General features: G+C 39.2%; 1 protein-coding gene across 1 annotated transcript in view; it reads left to right on the forward strand.

Moving 5' to 3' along the window:
* Positions 1 to 20,955, forward strand: part of HYDIN (HYDIN axonemal central pair apparatus protein) — a 339,719-nt gene that overhangs the window by 169,531 nt on the left and 149,233 nt on the right. The window contains 3 exon segments of the mRNA XM_086351674.1: positions 14,472 to 14,710; positions 18,623 to 18,896; positions 20,733 to 20,876. Of these exon segments, the coding sequence (XP_086207800.1) occupies positions 14,472 to 14,710; positions 18,623 to 18,896; positions 20,733 to 20,876 (657 nt within the window).

Below are 20,955 nucleotides of genomic sequence, written 5' to 3' on the forward strand. Positions count from 1 at the left end.
TGAAAGGAAAGAGACTGGAGAGGCATCTGTAACATGGTACAGCTCTCTGTAGAATGGCATTTGGGATATTTTTTTAAATGTTGGTTGTGATGAAATTGTATGCAGCATTGTTTTATGCTTTGAAAGGAAAAAATCCTCCTCTGGAATGTTAGGATATTAAATTGAAATGAGTCTGGGAAAGAAGGGCAACATTTATCTGAGGGTCTTAGATACAGTAGTCACTCAGCAAACAGTGGTTGAGTATCTGAGAGCTGCAGTAGTATTCTGTACTATCAACAGTATGGGTTCTAGTCAGACACATCTGGAATCAAGCCCTAAGTCTGCGTGTGCTAATTCTGGGCACATTGTTTAATCTTTCTGAGGCTTTGGTTCCTTCTCTTTCAGTGGAACTAATAATGGCATCTAGAAGATTAAACATGATAATCTATGTAGAAAGAGCCTGGCGAAAAATAAACATCAGCATTCAATAAATGGTAGTTTTGATTATTAATGTTGACAGACAAAAAGATCTAGGTGAAATGGCTTATGGAAAGACTTTTTTATTTTTTTGACACTATATCTTAAGATTTTTTTCTATTTCTTAGGTAAGAAAGAAAAAGAAATAAGGCACACTCAGAGAGGCCTTAAGATTTCAAATTAACTGATCCACATAGTACAGTGCTCTATCAGATGGGAGCACTATTACTGCCTTTTTTCTTACTCTTCATTTGTTTCTATAATTTTTGACAGTGAAGCCAGCTTATAAAATATAAAACATTTTTATTGATGAATCCATATGTGTTCTTCTACACCAAAGAAAAGAGATTTATTAGCAAATAAATTACTTTAGAAATTTTAGGTTCATTAGCTTGCTGATTCTCGGAGCATTTTATTCATGTATTTGTGCAGATGCTTCCTGGCACCATGTAAATCATATCTGTGTGCTCAGAACAGTCCTAGTTCTTTTATTTAACTATCTTTATGTCTTGTGTTTGATTGAACACCTTTGACTGAGTCTTGAGAAGGCAGTGATTTTCAGAAAGAACATTATTGTCCCTGTTGAAAGATACCTCCTTGTAGCCTTAAAAGATTATTGGTAATCTTAAGAGCTGTGTAATCATAAGAGCTGTGTAAGTTACAGAAACCTGCTTCCCTCATATAGTCAAACTCTGCTGGCCTTAAAATTCTCACAGACTTCCCCCTACCCCCTACTCCCTGCAAAGGGGCAAATTAAGAAGTAGGACAGTTGCTTGACCAATAGGAACTCTCAGCATCTTGGTGACCAAGCCCTTTCAATCAATCTGTCATTCTAAACTCCTTCCCTCTAAGAACAGGGAGAAAATCTGGGCACAATATGGAAAATCACAAGTTTAAGGGAATGATGGAGCAACAATGCCAGTGACAACAACCCAGAAGGAAAAGGAAGTTAAGGAATTTAAACCCAGCATTTATGACTGCTCTGGTTTCCCTGGTGGCTCAGACAGTAAAGCGCCTGCCTGCAATTTGGGAGACCTGGGTTCAATCCCTGGGTCAGGAAGATCTCCTGGAGAAGGAAATGGCAACCCACTCCAGCACTCTTGCCTGGAAAATTTCCATGGACTGAGGAGCCTGGGGGTCTACAGTCCATGGGGTCTCAAAGAGTCAGACATGACTGAGCGACTTCACTTTCTTTCACTTTTCTGTATAGTACCAGAAGAGGTTGAAAACTAAAAGGAGCTTTCAGAAAACTCATTGATCTAAGAAGATAAACACTGGAATCAAGACAGGCTGGAAAGATAAAAACTGGAGAAAAATGAACTTGGTAAAACTCTCAAACTTTTGGTTCCGACTAGGAAAAGCTATTTTCTGGAAACAAAAGTGACCTAATGCAGACCTCATAATCTCTGTTTGGATGAAGGAGTTCCAGGATTCCTAGTTCCTTCCACATCTTTCCTAGAAGCAAATATATGTTCTTACCAGAAGATGACAACATGATTCTAAGCCTCAAAATATCTCTACAGTTTTCATATACAATGTCAAACAGTTAATTTTAAAATTACCAAGCATAGGATACAAATTAACATAAAACTACAATATGCTTAATATACTCAAGGAAATAAAAGGCACAATTTAGAATTTGGTAGAGATCTAGAAAGTATAAAAGAGAACAAATGGGAATTGAAAACCTGAAAAATGCAATTGAAATTAGGAACTCAGTACATGAGTTTAACTGTGCATTACATACAGATGAATAGATAACTGTGGAAGTGAAAGTTCAGAAGGAGCTACTCAAAATGAAAATGTAGACGAGTTGGTAAAACAGACAAACTCAGAGAGAGAGGGAAAGGGAAAAAAGCTGTCATTGCCTTCCACAGAAGCAAATGGATAGGGCTCAAACTGCCCAGGTAAGAAGTAACAGTAGATTATAGATGAGAAGGCGAACAGCAAAAGAAAATGCTGAAAATTGACAGTGGTTGCCATCATTAATGAGCAACAGGGGGATTGATAAGGGTGGGATGGGGTGCAAGAGACTTCTGTTTTTCACAAAAATTGTGTAATGCATATATCTCATAAAAATAAGATTTAAAATTTTAAATCATGCTGCAAGACAGTATGTAGAAGTATGCTACCATTTATGCAAGAAAAAGTATATAAGAAAAAATATAAATATGTATATTTTTTAGTTTTGTTTATAAAGTTTCTCTGAAAAGACAGGCAGAAAACTGGAAACAATGGCTGCCTCTGGGAATGGTAACTAGTGGTCCTGTGCAGGAGAGAGAGAGACTCATTAGAATCCATTTGAATTCAGCACTGGGACATGCATTATTTATTTTTTCAAGAAAAAGCTTCTAAGAAAGAAAGAAACTGGGAATGAAACTAAGGAGAACAAGCAGAGTTAAAATTAAATGGGCCCTAAAGAGAAGGGTAATCATATCCTTTTAGGATGTGTAATTTATTCAAGAAACAAAAGTGTGTTTTCCCTGTTACACAAATTAGCATCCTTATAGAACAAACAGAAGTTAATAAAAGAAAAAAAGTCACTCATATGGCACCCTACCAATAACCACCATTAAGCTTTTGGTGTACATGTTCCAAAACTGTACTGTGTGTGTCTGTCTGTGTATTCCTATCCCCCACCATCAATACTACTTCATTACCAGCTATTTTTATTCAACAGTGTGGTATAGTCAGTTTCTGACATGAATTATTAAGGAATATTCCTACACAGATCATTTACAGTGACTGACTTTATTCCATCATTGGGCTTCACCGCAGTTGATTTAGCTAATCGCCTACCGATAGGTGGTTTCCAGCTTTTCACCACTATAAACAATGTTCACATCCTAATTGCTGCTCCCATCTTTAGCTGTTTCCTTAGACTAAATTCCTAGAAATGCAATTGCTGGATCAAATGACGTGAATGTAACTAAGTCTTGGTAAGTCTTTTGAAATTATCTCCTAGAAAATTTGTACCAGTTTATATCCTACCCCCCTCAGTGTTAAAGAAGGTTACCCTGTCCCAGACCCTTGCTGGCATTTTGTTTGCTAAATCTGGCAGATGAGGGAAAAAAAAAAAAAAACACATATTGCTAGTTAAGTTTGTGTTTCTTTGGCTTACTGGTGATACTGAACATTTTCCATGTACTTGTTGACTAACAAGTATTTCTAAGTATCTTCCGCATGCCTGGGACTAATTGTGCTCACTGAAGGGAGAGACATAAAAATGATCTCTTAGTTCATAAGATCATAAGAATGATCTCTTTCTTCAAAGAATTTGCAATCTCAAAAAAAGAAATGACCACAAAAACAACACAGTATTACAGTGTGCAGTGTTATATATAAGCACAGCATAAGATGTGGCTAGTGAGTGAGTAAAGTCAAAGTCACTCAGTCATGTTCGACTCTTTGTGACCCCATGGACTATACAGTCCATGGAATTCTCCAGGCCAGAATACTGAAGTGGGTAGCCTTTCCCTTCTCCAGCAGATCTTCCCAAACCAGGAATCGAACCAGGGTCTCCTACCAACTGAGCTATCAGGGAAGCCTATAGGAAGTGGCTAATTCTCCCACAAAATTAAAAATGTTTATAGATGGGCACATTCGAGTGGAGAGTTGAGGGGTAAGGAGGAGGAGGACAGGGAAATGGGGTGTACATTTCCAAAGAGCAGCACAGTTAAATGCAGTGATGGTGTACCACACCTTTGGGGAGATCCAGTGTGGCTGAGGCCAAGGATGCCTGTTGGAAACTGACAGCGCCTGGGAAGTAAGCCTACAGAAGTGCTCCTTAACAAAGAATTTGAAAGAGATCCTCCAGACCGGAGGCTCCTATCTGATGTGCCAGTCTTGATCACAGGCTGCCTTTGTTTCAAACAAATTGGACTTCCCTGGTGGCTGAGATGGCCTGCAAATACAGGAGATCCGAGTTCAGTCCCTGGGTCAGGAAGATCCCCTGGAAGACGGAATGGCAACCCACTCCAGTGTTCTTGCCTGGAGAATCCCATGGACAGAGGAGCCTGGTGGGCTGCAGTCCATAGGGTTGCAAAGAATCGAACATGACTGAAGCGACTTAGCACACAGTGCCTTTGTTTCAAACAGAAAAGATGACAAATATCCATCATGTTTGGAGGTCCTTGAGCCCTGGAAATTATATATAAAGTTTGGGGTATGTATTTAGAGTATGTTTGTATGTGGGAGGTGTGTGTTTGCATGCGCACATTTTTCTTTGAAGAGATTCCATAGTTTTCCCAAAGAGGGGAAAAGTCAGCACTACTGGTCCAGACATTGGAGAGCCATCCAGAATCTCCAGTAGGAGAGGCACAGGATCAGGTCTGTGAAAGACATTCCTGTCAACAAGTTGGGTTGGTCTGGAGGCTGGGGGTGGGACACAAACAGGGAGGTGGACTGGACATGAAATTTTGAATGCTAACCTCCTAATAACCACCAGTTACTGAGTATTTATTCTGTGCTAGACAAAGTGCTTGGCACCCATTTTATTAAAAATTAGTACAGAGTCGCCTGGCTACAAATGGGCAGAGTCTGCAGTTGACCTGTCGGTCTCCATGTGACTCTGAAGCCCTCTTTTTTAATCATGACCCTCTGTGCCTCTCTTCTAAAGCTCTGTCATCATTTCTTTTGCATTTCATTTCCTAACGTTCAGTTAATTATTTTAAGCAGCAAAGTGACTCACTTCAGGGCAGAGAACCATATGGCTAGAGATACCATTTAGAGGACAAAAAAACAGAAAGGCCTCGGTGACTGTTCATTGTTTTGTTCCACAAAGAATTGATCATCTGCTGAGATAATGGTATAAATCCAAAGAAATCCCTCACTCTGCACTTTGGTTCCTGTTGTTATTTGTGTCCTGTCATCCCGTGGAAGGAAATTCCTGCAGGTTTCAACTGGCAAGCGAGTCATTCTGGAGACAAGTGCACAGTGCTGTTTACTTCAAGCTTCCTAGTCATTAGCTCTGCAGGATAGAAGGTCTGCCTGAGTGTATGCGCGTTCATTTATTGATAAAACGACATGTGCAAACACTTCTGTCTTTTGTGGAAAATATGAAATACACGATAGGGTAACTTATAAAAGCACTGGCTGCTTTACCTTGGGACCTGAGTGTTGGCTAAGAGGTGTGCTAATGCCCTGTTGTCAAATAAAAAGCAAATGTTAGCCTTAGATATGTGTAACCTCAGGTAGCAGGGATTAACACTCCTCACCAGTGGGCCTGGAATTCTGAAATGCAAAAGATCAAAACTTTTTGTGTTCTGCACAATCATATGCACATATGCATACCAACCACCTGTATGTGTTGTTCATGAGCTACTGTAATGACTGAAGCATTTTAGCCCCAATTCATAGAAGAAACAGAGGCAACTATTGCTGAAATTTTGGTAGAAGCCTTAGGAAAGTTTTTTTTTTTATATATATCATCTTAGAAACAAATATTTGAAACTCTGCATTAGTTTTCTATTGCTAAGTAAATAATTACTACAGACTTAGTGGCTTAATACAACACAGATGTATTACCTCAGTTTCCATGGGTCAGAAATCCAGGCATGACTTGGCTGGATCCTTCTCCTAGGATCTCAGAAGGCTGAGATGAAGTTGCTGGCTGATCTGCATTCTCTTCTGGAGGTTTGACGAGGGAAAGATCCATTCTGGGCCCCCTCAGATTTGGCAGAGTTTCTTTTCTTGCAGTTGAATAACTGAGGTCCCATTTTCTTGCTGGCTATCAGTCAGGGACCACTGTCAGCTGTTGAGCCCCCTACAGACCCTCTCCTGCTTGGAATCTCATTAGGAAGACCCAGTCCCTTCTAAGGGCTCCCCTGATTAAGTCAGGCCCAATAGGGTAATCTCTCCTCCTTAACATCAACTGAGTCAGGACCTTTCACAGTAGTGTTTGATTGAATAACTAGGAGAAGATAACTGGACACCAGGAGAGGGAGATCTTGGGGGCCATCTTAGATGTCCACCTACTGTGAACCCTTATGAGATGCTTCTCTTCTGACAAGAGTATTGTATGTTAAATGCTTCTTAGCATCTATCCTTGTTTTATGAGTTTGGTAATACATGTCACGGGAAATACTATTGAGCCCATAATTATATGTCATGTGGAGCATTTCAGCTCTTGGTAAAATGATGACAGTAGCTGTTACTTACAGGGATTTACTATGTGCGAGACAATGTTCTGAGTTGTATGTGCATCACCTCATTTAATCATCAACTCTTTGCAGAAGTTGTCATCAGTATCATGAGCTACAGGTGGGATAACTGAGGCTGGACACAGTGAAGTGACGTGCCCAATGTGTGAGAGCTGGCAAGTGGCAGATCTGGGACTCAAACCACAATGTCTGTCTTCCTTTAGAACCCTCCTTTGTAACCATCGGAACCTTTAAAAGGGTTACAGAGTGTCCTCCATAGCCAAGATTATCATTCATCGCTTCTCCCTTTAGTCAGATTTGCCATCTAATAACAGAAAATGTCACATAGACCAAGTCCTCCCTAAAAACAAAGGACACCCCTAAGAGCCAAATACCAAAGAGACACAAGGTGAGCATGGTTAGAGACTGACTTTTAATAAGGACAGTCCAATACCTGAGCAGCAGGCATTTTATTGTGACTTGTTCTTGGATTCTAGGATGTACTGTGCTGCCTGGTTTTATGCCAAACATTGATTAATAAGCTTCATCAAAAAGAAAACTCATCACTTCAGCCCTGGAAAGCAACGTCAGGTCTTCTTTCCAGAGCAGCCAACCTGTGTCAGCAGGAATCAGAATAGAAATGGTGCCCATCCATTGAAAACTAATGTCCCCTGACTTGAAACAGCACTTACGCTGGTGACACCCTCTCTTTACTGTGGACAGAGGGTTGACCTGTGTTACTAGCTAGAGGAGGAAAATAAATGGTTAGAACACGAAAGCTGACATTCACAATGCCCTCTTATGAAAGGCATTTGTTTTTTTGATAAAAGAAGAACAAAAATGGCATTGATTTATGTTTTAATTGTAAGCTAAGCCTCAAACTAAATAGAGTGCTCAAAGGCCACACATCTGGGGAGAAGGGCCATCAGAATGAGATGATCCTGCCTAGAACATTTTTTATTTTTTCTCCTAGCTGCTCCTCCATTTGTCCTAACAGCAGATAGATATGAACTCCAGGCCTGAAATTCCCAGAGAAGTTGAAATGTGATACTTCTACTTCTGTGTTCTGGTGGAGTGAACTCTTCACCTTCCAAAATCTACGATCTAAGGCAGTTGGGGAAGACCTAAGAATATGACAGTAGACTGAACCCACAAAGTCGCTGTAGCAGAGGGTGGCTTATAGTTCACTATGCCTGTCCTCCTTTCCTCTTGAACCAGAGCGGGTGACATTTCCCAGCCTCCTCTGGAGTTAAGTGTGGCTGCATGACTGAGCTCTGGCCAGTGGAAGTGAGCAGAAGTGATCTGTGCCACTTTGAGGCTTGGTGCATAAAATCTTGGCCCTCGAGCCTCCATTCTCTTTATTTTCTTATTGGCTGGGCAGATGTCAGTCAGTGTCCAGACTGCCAAAGAAGCCATGAATTAAACATGACGTTCTCTATTTAGCTGGGGCCCTTGAATGCCTGAATGGAACAGAAACCCATCCTCAGTCCTGCCAGCAACTGGAATACATGAGAACAGGAATAATAATAAAATAAATGGTTTTTTTTTTTAAAGCCATTGAGTGTCAGGGGTCTTTCCCTTATAGCAATTGACATTACTTTATCTAAAATAATCACCTAAACAGATTACTGTGTACCTTTCAAAGTCAATCTGGACATTAAAATTCTAAAAGACCTCTAGAAATGTGAAAGATTACATCAAATGTTGTCTTTTTATTGTTCTATAGGAGATCAAGCAATTAAATATCTAACTTATTAGCAATTGTATTTCAGCAATTTTTCCTTTCACTGGCTATATAAACAAGTCCCTGTGTTCTCCTTGGAGCCAGCTGTATTATTTTACTAATTTTTTCATTAAAGAGATAAAGAACTCTTTGACAAAATAAAATAAAAGCCTAGACTAAAAAGACTGAAAGTAAAACAAGCAGTTCTAAGTAAGGAGAAGAGCTGGTTGCTCAAGCATGGAATATCTATTTCCATATATAACTTTGATTGTGTAGATCGGACTGAAAATGATACATCAAAGACTCCCATGTACAATAATAAAAACTCCAATGAAATGAAGCTATAATGACTCATTTAAAAGCATCTATCTGCCTTTATAGCTCTTTCGAACTCACTTTTTTGTTATTTCCTATGGTTAATATGTTAGAAGTGAAAGTCGCTCAGTCATGTCCAACTCTTTGCAACCCCATGGACTATACAGTCCATGGAATTCTCCTGGCCAGAATACTGGAGTAGGTTTCCCTTCTTCAGGGGATATTCCCAACCCAGGGATTGAACCCACGTCTCCCACATTGCAGGCAGATTCTTTACCATCTGAGCCACCAGGGAAGCCCAATATGTTAGAAGGTATTAGTATTTGTACTTTGGGACTGTGTCTTAGTTCAGGCTACTATAATGAAGTACCAGTAGGCTGGATGGCTTATAAACTACCGAAATTTATTTCTGTAGTGTGGTTGAATTCTGCCAAGGGCCCTCTTCCACCCCAGGGACTCATAACTTGTCACTGTATCTTCAGAGTGGAGTAGATGAAGTAAATCTTTCATGACTCTTGTGCTGTGCTGTGCTTAATTGCTCAGTCATGTCTGACTCTGAAACCCCATGGACTATGGCCCACTAGGCTCCTCTCTCCATGGGGATTCTCCAGGCAAGAATACTGGAGTGGATTGTCATGCCCTCCTCTGGGGTTTGTGACTCTAAGGATAACAGTAATCTGGTTCATGAGCCCCACCTCCTGATACCATCATACTGAGGAGAGGGTCTCAACATTAATTTAGGGGGAAACACAAAACATCAGTTCATAACATTCCATCTTGGCTCCTCCAAACTGATGTCCTTCTCACATGAAAAATAAGTTCATTCCATCCCAACAGCCTTAACTTGTTCTAGTATCACCTCTAAGGTCTAGAGTCTTAGCTAACTATCAACTAAATCAGGTATGAATAAGACTCAGAGTACATTCATCCTGAGGTAAAATTCCTCTCTAGCTGTGAACCAGTGAAACCAAACAAGTTAATCAAGCAAGTGCTTTGGGGGCTATTTAGATGAAATGGATATATTATGCATATGAGAACGGCATGGATTTAGGGGCTCTGGGGCAGAATGTCAGAGACTGGATTGTTCGTATTCTTCCAAAATTCATATTTGAAACTCTCTCCTCTGGTGTGATGGTGTTAGGAGGTGAGGTCTTTGGGAGGTAATTAGGATTAGATGAGGTCATAAGAGTCGAGACCTCAGGAAAGGATTAGTCCCCTAATAAGGGTCAAAAGAGAGCTACTTCCTCTGCTCTCTCTCCACTGTGTGAGGACACAAGGGAAAAGCCAACAGTCTTCAGTCTGGAAGAGGGCTCTCAGGAGAACTCAACCATGCTGGCACCCTGATCTTGGATTTAGTCTTTGGCATTGTGAGAAATAAATTTTGGTAGTTTATAAGCCACCCAGTCAGTCTATGGTACTTTGTTATAGCAGCTGACTAAGACAGATACTGATGCTGAGAATGGAGTACTGCTGTGACAAATACGTACAAATATGACTGTGGTTTTGGAACTGGGAAATGGGTTGAAGTTATGAGTTTTTTGTTGTTGTTGTTGTTGTTTTTAACTTTTTATTGAAGTGTGTATGTTTGTGTATGTGTATTCTATTTTAGATTCTTTTCCTTTATAGGTTAACGAATAACATTGAGTATAGTTCCCTGTGCTATGCAGTAGGTCCTTTTTGGTTATCTATTTTTAAAAAAAATTATTGGAGTATAATTGATTTATAATCTTGTGTAGCTTCTGCTGGACAGCATAGTGAATCAGTTATACATGTAAGAGTTTTGCAGTTCATGCTAGAATAAGCCTACATTGCTATGACTGGGCTATCAGACACTGTTTTTTAAAACATGGATAAATTAAGAAGATGCAAAGAAGTTATTTCTTTGAGCCTAAACATGAGCAAAATATAGCGATATTCAATCATGTAGTTTATCTTGCCAGTAATAATTGATCTATAATCCCCCAAATTAAATTTATGAGAATTATTATTTTTGTTACTAATATTTTAGGATAAAATTATGCACAAGTACAAGTCAATTTTATAGAAGGGCAGACTTTGCTTACTGTTTTCTTAATATTAAAAGTATTTCACTGGGGCTAATTTACTATGAGGAGAAAAGTTTAAATATTTTGGAGAAATAGTTTGTCATACAAACATCAACATTTCTTTTGGCAATTGTTCTGAATAGAGATAATTAGCATACAAATATCTTATCTCAGCCCTAGTTTATCTAGTGTGGTATTTAATGTTTGTTTTTTTTTCTATCTATGTCTCTAGAGATGTCCCATATTAAAAGGTTACGAATAATAGTAGGACTTGTGACTTAGAGTTAAATCTATAATTTCCATTAATACTAAAATTAAAATTTTCTCATCATTCATCTACATCCTCTTTATAAACAATTTATAATCTTGAGAACTGTTCTTCTTTGCTTCATTTAATTTATTTGAATTTTAAAATGCAATTTATTAGTTCCCATGCAGACTTTCAAGCCAAGAAAAATTTTAATTAGCATTCTGATCTGTGCAATAGGATTTTCCTCAGCTGTTAACTGGGAAGTTGGCATTTGGGTTTAAATATTAGATTCTCCTTATTTAAGTACCTGTGACCCTGTTCCCAAGAGGGTGACCATTCAGGGCCCACTGACCAAATCCAGTCTCTGAGTTTACACTGGGGCTAGACGTGGGTTATGGTGACATTCCAAGGCACTGTCATCCTACAAGATTCTGCCTACTGAAATTTCTAACTCTTGACTGCAAATTGCAAAATACATTCTTCTTATTTACAATGAACATCAATCAGTACAACTCTATTCCAAACCCAGGAGATTTCTGATCTGTAACTTTACATTGAACCTCAGCCCTCATGGAGCTACATGTGTTTTTACATTTCTCTTTTTCCTTTTGCTAAGAGAAATACACCATAGAAATTAAATAGAGGAAGGATAACTTTGTACTGGAATGCTCTCTCAAATCCAGCCCATAGAGTATATTTTACATTTGTTTTTAAATTGTTGTTTTCTTCTGTCTGCTTTTTTTAAAGAGAGCTTATTCAGAGCTTCCTTACTCAGAAGAGTACAGGGAGCCACAGAAGATTCATGAGGGGATAATCAGATTCTTCTTCAATGGAATGGAAAGCTTTATTTTGCCACTCCATTATTATCCTGGAAGTTTTGAAATGATCTCTACATCTTTCCTGTTTTCAGCCTTTTCCCAATGCATTGTTAGTCATCGTTAAATATTTTCTATGAATATTTACTCATATAAATATTTCTGAGTATTTTTTTTCTCAAAACAAAACAGTACTGTTAGAATTAATTTAAATAATATAACAATCAAAATAGGGATATGGTGCTTTGTGTTAATTTTGAGATACTGTTTACATGTAAAATGAGAATGGAACAAATTGAATTTTATTAAGCAATGGCATAATATAGTTAAGGATCACACTCTGTGATAATTAAGCTCAATTTCATATTTAGACAGAAAAGAAAATGTGTCTGGAAATTTATCATACAAAGAATTTCAGTATCTTCTGCTCCAAAAATGCAGCTTGTTCTTTATATTTCCCTGAGACACATTCACTGTAGCCTTCTTCTGACTTGCATTTTTGTTTTGCATGGTTGTCTCTCTGAATGTCATTATTATCAGCTTCTTGGGGGCAGAAACTGTGCTTTGGATATTTTTGTGTCTCCCAAAATATCTGGACCTCAGAACCACTGAGCATGTATTTGGTATATGCACTTAAAAAGTATTTGCTTTTAAGTACATATAAAACAATTTGCTTATCAAATTTGTAGATAACTGGGAAGGATGAGGAAAAGTAGCTAATAAGTTGAATGTCATAATCAGAATTTTAAAAGATCTCCAAAGGCTGAAAAATGTATAAAAAGAAAAGTAAATAATAAAACTGAATAAAAAAAAAAACACAAATTAAAATATGCTAGATGTGTTTAACAGTGAATTATATGCAGCTGAAGAAAGAATTATTGAACTGGAAGACAGCTCAGAGGAAATCATCCAAAATGAAGCATAGGGAGAGAAAGGATGGAAAATGCAGATGAAGCCTGTGAGGACACACTAGGAAAGTCATACCCACATAGAATGGAGTAGTATAAAGAAAGAAGAAAGAATGAGTCAGAAACTGTATTTAAACACAAATTGCTGAGAATTTTTCAGAAATAAAGATACCAAACCACAGATTCTGGAAGGGTAGCAAATTCCAAGCAGGATATACAAATAAACTCATAACTGGACACACTGTGGTAAAACTGCACCATAATTAATCAAATACAAGGAGAAAAGTCTTAAAAGCAGCCTAGGAAAGTAGATTAACACCAAAGACACAGAGTTTATATTTTTAAATAAGGTGCTTATAGCTTGAGTCATTTTTTTAATTATTCTTGACACGTTAGCCAAATTTTCAACTTACTTTGGAGCCATAAGAGGTTTTCTTCTTAAGTTGGAGGTGTAATTTGAAGGGCTGTTAAACAAAAGAGGGAGATTCAATTTTTTCTCTTTAGCTCCAAGGGAGTGGACCAAATACCAGTATGCTGCTGCTGCTGCTAAGTCGCTTCAGTCATGTCCGACTCTGTGCGACCCCATAGACGGCAGCCCACCAGGCTCCCCCATCCCTGGGATTCTCCAATGCATGAAAATGAAAAATCAAAGTGAAGTCGCTCAGTCATGTCCGACTCTTAGCGACCCCATGGACTGCAGCCTACCAGGCTCCTCCATCCATGGGATTTTCCAGGAAAGAGTACTGGAGTGGGGTGCCATTGCCTTCTCCAAAATACCAGTATATGGAAGGTCAAAAACAAACAGATCTCTGCTTAGTGTAAGGAAGATATACCAGATATTATGGATTGTTAAAAACCAGGGATACGTTACCTTAGTTGATAAATGAGTTCTCTAACATCACAGGATTTGATTAAAAGGCAGATATATGAGTTCATCTAACAAATACTTATTAAGCATCTACTATGTACCATGCATAATTATAGATAAAAGAACAACTATAACAAAAGAGACAAAAATCCCTTCTACAGAAAATGTATATTGTAGTGCAAGGAGAGAAGGATAATGATAAGTCAGCCATGTACTATGTTAGAAGATGGTGAAAAATGGAGCAGGGTAAAAGTATAAAGAGTACTGAAGGGGGAAGGTTTTCAACTTAAAATGTGATGGTAAGCATAAGCTTCATTTCGAAGTGTTGTTCAGTCAAAGACCTTGGGGAGGAAAGAGACTGAGCTATGAGGATCTAAGCAGTTAAAGGGAATACACTGGTGGGAGTCACTTCCAACTCTATTATTTAGTCCTGTAACATGTTTTAAAATAAGTTTGGAATTTTAGCAAATGAAATTCTATTGATTATTTTGAAATAATAGAAACCAAGATGATTTTACATTGTTTTTATTAATGAAAGCTGTTCACCCCTACTATAACATCACGAAAACTTTGCACTTGAAAAACATTTCTTTTAAAAATTCCAAATTCCAGGAAGGATTTTGCACCTTCTGTTGGTGTCTCAGAATTTGGAGATTAGAGCAGATAATTAGTATAAGTTTGTTAGAGAGCTGAGCTGTCATCTTACAAAAAAGATGTAAAGAATCTTCCCAGAGCATTCAAAAGTAGAATTGTAGGTTTGCTCTTCAGAATCATATTCCTTTTTGAAAAAAAGAAAAGCCAACAAACACCCAGCTGCTTTGATTCAAAAAAATGTTTGTCTCTGATGTTGAATTCTGCAGTGCCAGGCATCTGAAGTATAGAGGGCTTTGACATGTGCAGAATGAAAAGCCAAGAATATCTTCACAGTTAACTTGTAGTCTTGTTTTGCAGGCACACAAAAAGTCCCTTTGGACCATTGAGCCCAAGGAAGGCATGGTTCCCCCAGAAAGTGATGTCGAACTGACACTGACCGCCAACTTGAACGACATACTGACATTCAAAGACACAATCGTTTTGGACATTGAAGATAGCAACACCTACCGAATTCCTGTCCAGGCTTCAGGAGTTGGCTCCACCATTGTTTCAGATAAGCCCTTTGCACCAGAACTCAATTTGGGAGCACACTTTAGGTAAAGAAATATCATGGACCAATTTTTATACATATCATATATATTGCATAAGCCAAGCACCACTTCTCCTTTGGAAAATTATTTTTAAGTAAATAGAACTAGCCTCCTCGTCTTCACTTTCCCTCCTCCAGGTGGTTCATCAGCCACAAGAAGACATTTTCTAGTCTTAGTTTGGTTACATACTGCAAGCTGTGTCCCTCTGCACTAGAGAAGAGATGGTCCGTAAGCAGGGTGCTCTCTAAAACTTAGAGTGGATTCTCTGTCACAGATTTAGAATCTCAACCATGATTTCTCTTCTTTGATTTCAATACAATTTGCTAACATCTCTCCATGAATGTAGAAAATAAAGATGCAACCTAGTGATAACATAAATAGAGTATAACTGGGAAGGTAAAACTATATTACAAATGTGTCTTTTCAGGTATTGCAAAGCCAGTGATTTTTTCCTGTGTCATGTCCTCTGCTTGCCTCCTTACCATAGCACCAACAATCGAAATGATTGTGGTTGGCTTCACCTGATCACTCAGGAAAAGCTAGAGAGCCTAGATATTTGAATAACAGGTGGTACAGTATAGACACCTCTGAGCAGAATGATGTAAATGTAACTCTTAAAATGTCTGGGGTTTGAATACTAACCATGGAGGGTATGTGTGGGAATTTGTTCATGGTTCCTCACAAGAGTCACAAGTTGACTCTCAGGAGCCAGCTGAATTGGTGCCTGTTTGTTTCAATACTGTGAACAGATGTCAAAGGGATGCTCTTGCCTTCCAGTCTGATGCCCTGAAACCAAGATGGACACACTGTGTTAAGAGAAGGTGTGCCTGACAAAATAATATTAGGAGAACCGTCTCTTCCTGTATATTAACCATAAGCCAGGGCATTGTCATTGCGTACCATGCCTCTGTTTCCAGATTTCTTTGTTAAGTGCATTCAGATATAATTATAGAAAACATTATACTGCAAACCAGACTTAATTACATGTTCTCCTTAATCTACAAATAGTGTCAAATACCTGAGAAATCTGTATGTAGGTCAAGAAGCAACAGTTAGAACCAGACATGGAACAACAGACTGGTTCCCAATTGGGAAAGGAGTAAGTCAAGGCTGTATATTGTCACCCTACTTATTTAACTTATATGCAGAGTACATCATGAGAAATGCCAGACTGGATGAGGCACAAGCTGGAATAAATATTACTGCGAGAAATATCAATAACCTCAGATACACAGATGACACCACCCTTATGGCAGAAAACAAAGAGGAATTAAAGAGCCTCTTAATGAAAGTGAAAGAGGAGAGTAAAAAAGTTGGCTTAAAACTCAACATTCAAAAAACTAAGATCATGGCATCTGGTCCCATCACTTCATGGCAAATAGATGGGTAAACAATGGAAACAGTGACAGACTTTAGTTTCTTGGGCTCCAAAATCACTGCAGATGGTAACTGCAGCCATGAAGTTGAAAAATGCTTGCTCCTTGGAAGAAAAACTATGACCAACCTAGATAGCATATTAAAAAGCAGAGACCTTACTTGACTGACAAAGTTATGGTTTTTCCAGTAGTTATGTATAGATGTGAGAGTTGGACTATAAAGAAAGCTGAGAGCTGAAGAATTGATGCTTTTGAACTGTGGTGTTGGAAAAGACTCTTGAGAGTCCCTTGGACTGCATGAGATTCAACCAGTCCATCGTAAAGGAAATCAGTCCTGAATACTCATTGGAAGGACTGATGCTGAAGCTGAAACCCAGTATTTTGGCCACCTGATGCAAAGAACTGACTCATTGGAAAAGACCCCGATGCTGGGAAAGATTGAAGGTGGGAGAAGGAGATGACAGAGGATGAGATGGTTGAATGGTGTCACCAACTCGAAGGATATGAGTTTGAGCAAGCTCCAGGAGTTGGTGAAGGACAGGGAAGCCTGGCATGCTGCACTCCATGGGGTCACAAAGAGCTGGACATGACTGAGTGACTGAAATGAACTGAGCCCCAAAAGATATTCTGACGCTTTCCTAGAATTGGAGGGTTAGCTGATAGTTTTCTATGAAAAGAGAAGCAATCTATAGCTTTTAACTGCCAATTTCTGCTCTGCCTAAACTTTACTGTCCTTCTTTCTGACATAAAATCTTGATGCCAGCAATCTGCAGAAGAGTCATCAAAAGCAAAGGTGGGAAAACTACAGCCCATTGCCTGTTTCTATAAATAAAGTGTCATTGGACGTATTTTCAGGGCAGAAATGGAGAAGCAGATACAGAGAACAGACTTGTAGACATAGTGGGAGAAGAAGAGGGTGGGACAAAGTGGAAGAGTAGTATTGAAACATGTTCAAAACCATATGTTAGACAGCTCGCTAGTGGGAAGATGCTGTACAATGCAGGAAGCTCACCCCAGTGCTCCGTGACCACCTAGTGGGATGGGATGGGATGGGGGTGAGAGGGAGGCTCAGGAGGGAGGGGACATATGTATACTATGGCTGATGCGTGTTGTTGTATAGCAGAAACCAACATAACATTGTAAAGCAATTATCCTCAGATTAAAAATAAATTTTAAAAATAGTGTTATTGGAACACAGCCGTGGCTATTCATATACATGTATCTTCTATGGCTTCTTTGACACTGCAGTGGAGAGTAGAGTAGTTGTAATGCACCACAAGGCCCAAAAGGTCTAAAATATTTATTATTCAGTCCCTTACCAGAAACATTTGCCAACTTTTGGGGCATAAGATCTAAAGAAATACCCAGATGTCACCTTTCCTGATGGCATATTTTTGAACAACAACTTTCAGTTTTCAGAGCTTCTGTTTCTTTGTCAATAAAATGGGAGTAATATACTTATTATTCCTGGGTTGCTGTGATGGTTAAAAGATATACCGTGAATAAGTGACAGAGACCCTATGTAGTCTATAGTACTTATTACTTGTTATTTCCCCCAAAAGTGTACTTTTAGCCATGAAGTCTAACTACAAAGACTCCAATGAGGAAGCTCTGTTGGACATATATTTAGATAAAAATGGTTATACCTGACAACTGGCACTCATTTTTTATCAAGGTTCAGCTTGCTTATTAGATATGACATCTTTCCAAAGAAGGGCCAGATGAGATGAAAACTCAAAGTCCCTCAAAATTAAAAATAAATGTAAAAAGTCCTGAGATGAGTTTTTCCCTGAAAAGAATATTTTAAAGTAAGCTTATAATCAGTTTAAAAAAAAACACTCAAAAACACGTATAAACCACCTCCAAGATCTTATAAATCCCTGTAGCTGGCAAAGAACCAGACAATAAAGAGGTACTTTATTTGTGGAACAGATGAATGAATAAGTGAATGAAATACTAGCATCTTTAAAGCACATGAGTCTAAGAAAAATGACCAGGCTGGCTGGTGTCCTCATCTATTACAATCTCCTTGACTGTAAGGCTTAGAGGATGTTTTGTTTCTCTTTGAAGTTCCCTTCAAATTGAGTCCATCACAAGGCATTGTACTGGTCACTAGAAGTTTACTCAACACAATTTGAAATAAGCTTCTCCTCCAGGTGGCATTTTATTTTCACTCCTCAGAACCGTTTCTTGCAAATGAAAGTGGTTTTCACATGATCTGTATCTTTGTGTTCTATGGTGGCTTCTCCTGATGAGAAGGACTGAGGACGGATGGAGCCACTTCCCCACCATGCTTCCCTGGCAATGGCAACTCCGGGACTACTAATGACCCTATGAGTAGATGCTACGTTGTCCTATGACTGTAGCAGCTCCCAATAGCATCACTGTTTAGCCTTTTTACATTACAAAAAAAAAAAAAAAACTACTGTCTATTTTTTTGCTCACTTTTTAAGTACTTCCAGAGGAATAAATCCCAAGGGTGTAGACCTGAATAGAACAACCCACAGGGAAGTCCTGTGAATCCCTCCCTCCTCTTTTCCAGCCTGGACACCTATTACTACCACTTCAAGTTGACCAACAAGGGACGTCGGGCCCAACAGTTATTCTGGATGAATGAAGATTTCTGTCCAAAAGAAAAGTTGAGCAAGAAGAAGCTGGCCAAGGAGGATCGTGCTAAGAGCCAGCCCCGGGTCCAGTGCTGCCCGGCACCCAGGGAGCCTCACGGCCCCGTGTTTCAGCTCCACCCCGTCAGGATGGAGCTGTCCCCAGGCCAGACGATCGACGTGATACTCGAAGGCTATTCTTCCACTCCCAGGGTAAGAGGATGCCATGTTTAGAAGCTGTTATTCTCCTAAATAAATCTTTACTGTGTTTCTTAGGTGAGTCTCTTGACATTTATCTGAAGGAAGGCTATGATTTCTCAAGGATTGCATACAGCACTGTGTTACCATGGCAGCACCCATTCCATTCAAGGCTCAGCATTGTGGAGTTTTCTGTTTGTTTCTACAGCTGCCGTGAACCCAATCTTAAAATACCATTTCAAGTAGGTTCTCATCCCCAAAATCAACAAAGCCAGTAGGTCTCTGGTGGAGGGACAACCAGCATTCAGCCAAAGCTAGGCCCCTTATTAACACATAGCAGTATTCACTTAATATTTATTTTAAAAAATGTTTTTATAGTTACTCTTGCCTGCCTCTCCTATCCAGGTATTGGAATGTCTTCACTTCCTTTCCTCTCAGCCTGAGTTGAAAGATTCACATTTATAATCATCACCTCTTTATGTATGAATAAAAGAGCCACATTTATCTTCAACTCTGATATTCTGCTGTTATTCACATTATCACCATTCTGCTAAAGACATTTAGGCAGATCCAACCATGTGTTTATTCTTATCACCTCATGGAGGTTAGAAACCATCAAAAACATAAAAATCTGAAATCATTTATAAGCCTCTTCACAAAGACAGACTTTGTGAATGAGAAACGGTGGTTACCTGAGCTTCTGCTCGTGTTACCAAATTAGGATGTGACGCTGAACTTTCTCCTCATGAAAAAGGAAACAGTAATAAGTTGTCTCCTAGCAGATGAGATGGGAAATCCGGTCCACTGCTTAGCTCCTCTGGGGTCACAGGGTCACTTTGTCTTACTTAAATTGTTTCTTCACAGAATATTTTCAGGTAAAACACATCCTCAGTTTTTTAAAGACAGTTATTTCCCATGGTGGCATGTATAATGTGTTCTTTCTCTCTGTTATTGAGGGGTTCAGCCAACTTTCACTGAGTATGTACACATGACAGACACCACAGTAGGCACTGAGGATGTGAAGATGAATAGAAAGCAGCCCCTCAGCTCAATACTGATGGTCCATTGCAGGAACATGTTTACAATGTCATTGTCAGGAGTTGCCTATTTTTAAAGCCATTAAATCTGAGCTGCTGGGGTTCTAAATTCAGTTGTAGCCTTACTAAAAGCTTTGCTGAATGTTCTTCCAAGTTCTGCTACATGAATGAGATGAGTCTTGAATTCATTAACATCTGAAACCTTAGCCAGTCTTCAATAAAGGCTATTCATGATATAAATTCACTTCGGGTCCTTTCTACTTTATAAAAATCTAGGCTTCTTGGGCCCAAAGAAGTATTAGTTACCATATATGATTTTTAAATATTCAAATATGTAAGGCAAAATTGTTCCAGTCAGTTTCCAGCTAGCTTGATACGAAATTGTGTAACTACTGTTGAACTGTGAAGATTTTTTGTTTTAACTGAAGTATAGTTGATTTACAATGTTGTATTAGCTTCAGGTGTACAGCACAGTGATAGCCCATGAAGGATTTTTATCTGCCTCGTCCATCACTGTATCCAGTCCCTAACAGCCCAAATGCATAATAGATCTTCCATAAACACACTGGATGAACCGGATGTAAATTGATTGTGCCCTCAGGGACAGTCAGAAGTAGACACAGGATCCGCCTTGGCCATATCTAACCAATCAGACTTTAACTGTGACAGAGACCCCTCCCTGACATGCACTGTTCAGAAAACTGTGCTCTTCCCTGGTGTCCCCAGGCCAGCAGTTGAGAATGTTTGCTGATGGTGAGAAGTAAGTTTTCTGAACTGTGGAAGGTCTACAAATGCTGGTATATCTTGTCCGCAGGTAGTCAAAGAAAAGCTGGTATGCCACACCATCATTGGGACACAAAAGGGGAAGAGCCTGGTGATGACCGTGAGCATCATCTGTGAGTTTGTGGCGCCATTCATCCAGCTCTCCACCAAGCAGCTCGTTTACCGACTGGAGAAGGTCAGTGAGGCCGTGCAGCAGAGGGCCGGGCACTCTCCAGCCAGGAGTCCACATGTTCTCACTTTCATTTAGGAAGCTA

The sequence above is a fragment of the Bos grunniens genome, chromosome 18 (assembly GCF_055505025.1).
Source record: "Bos grunniens cultivar Pamir isolate PY7600 chromosome 18, Bosgru_T2T1.0, whole genome shotgun sequence".
In the NCBI taxonomy this organism is placed as follows: domain Eukaryota; kingdom Metazoa; phylum Chordata; class Mammalia; order Artiodactyla; family Bovidae; genus Bos; species Bos grunniens.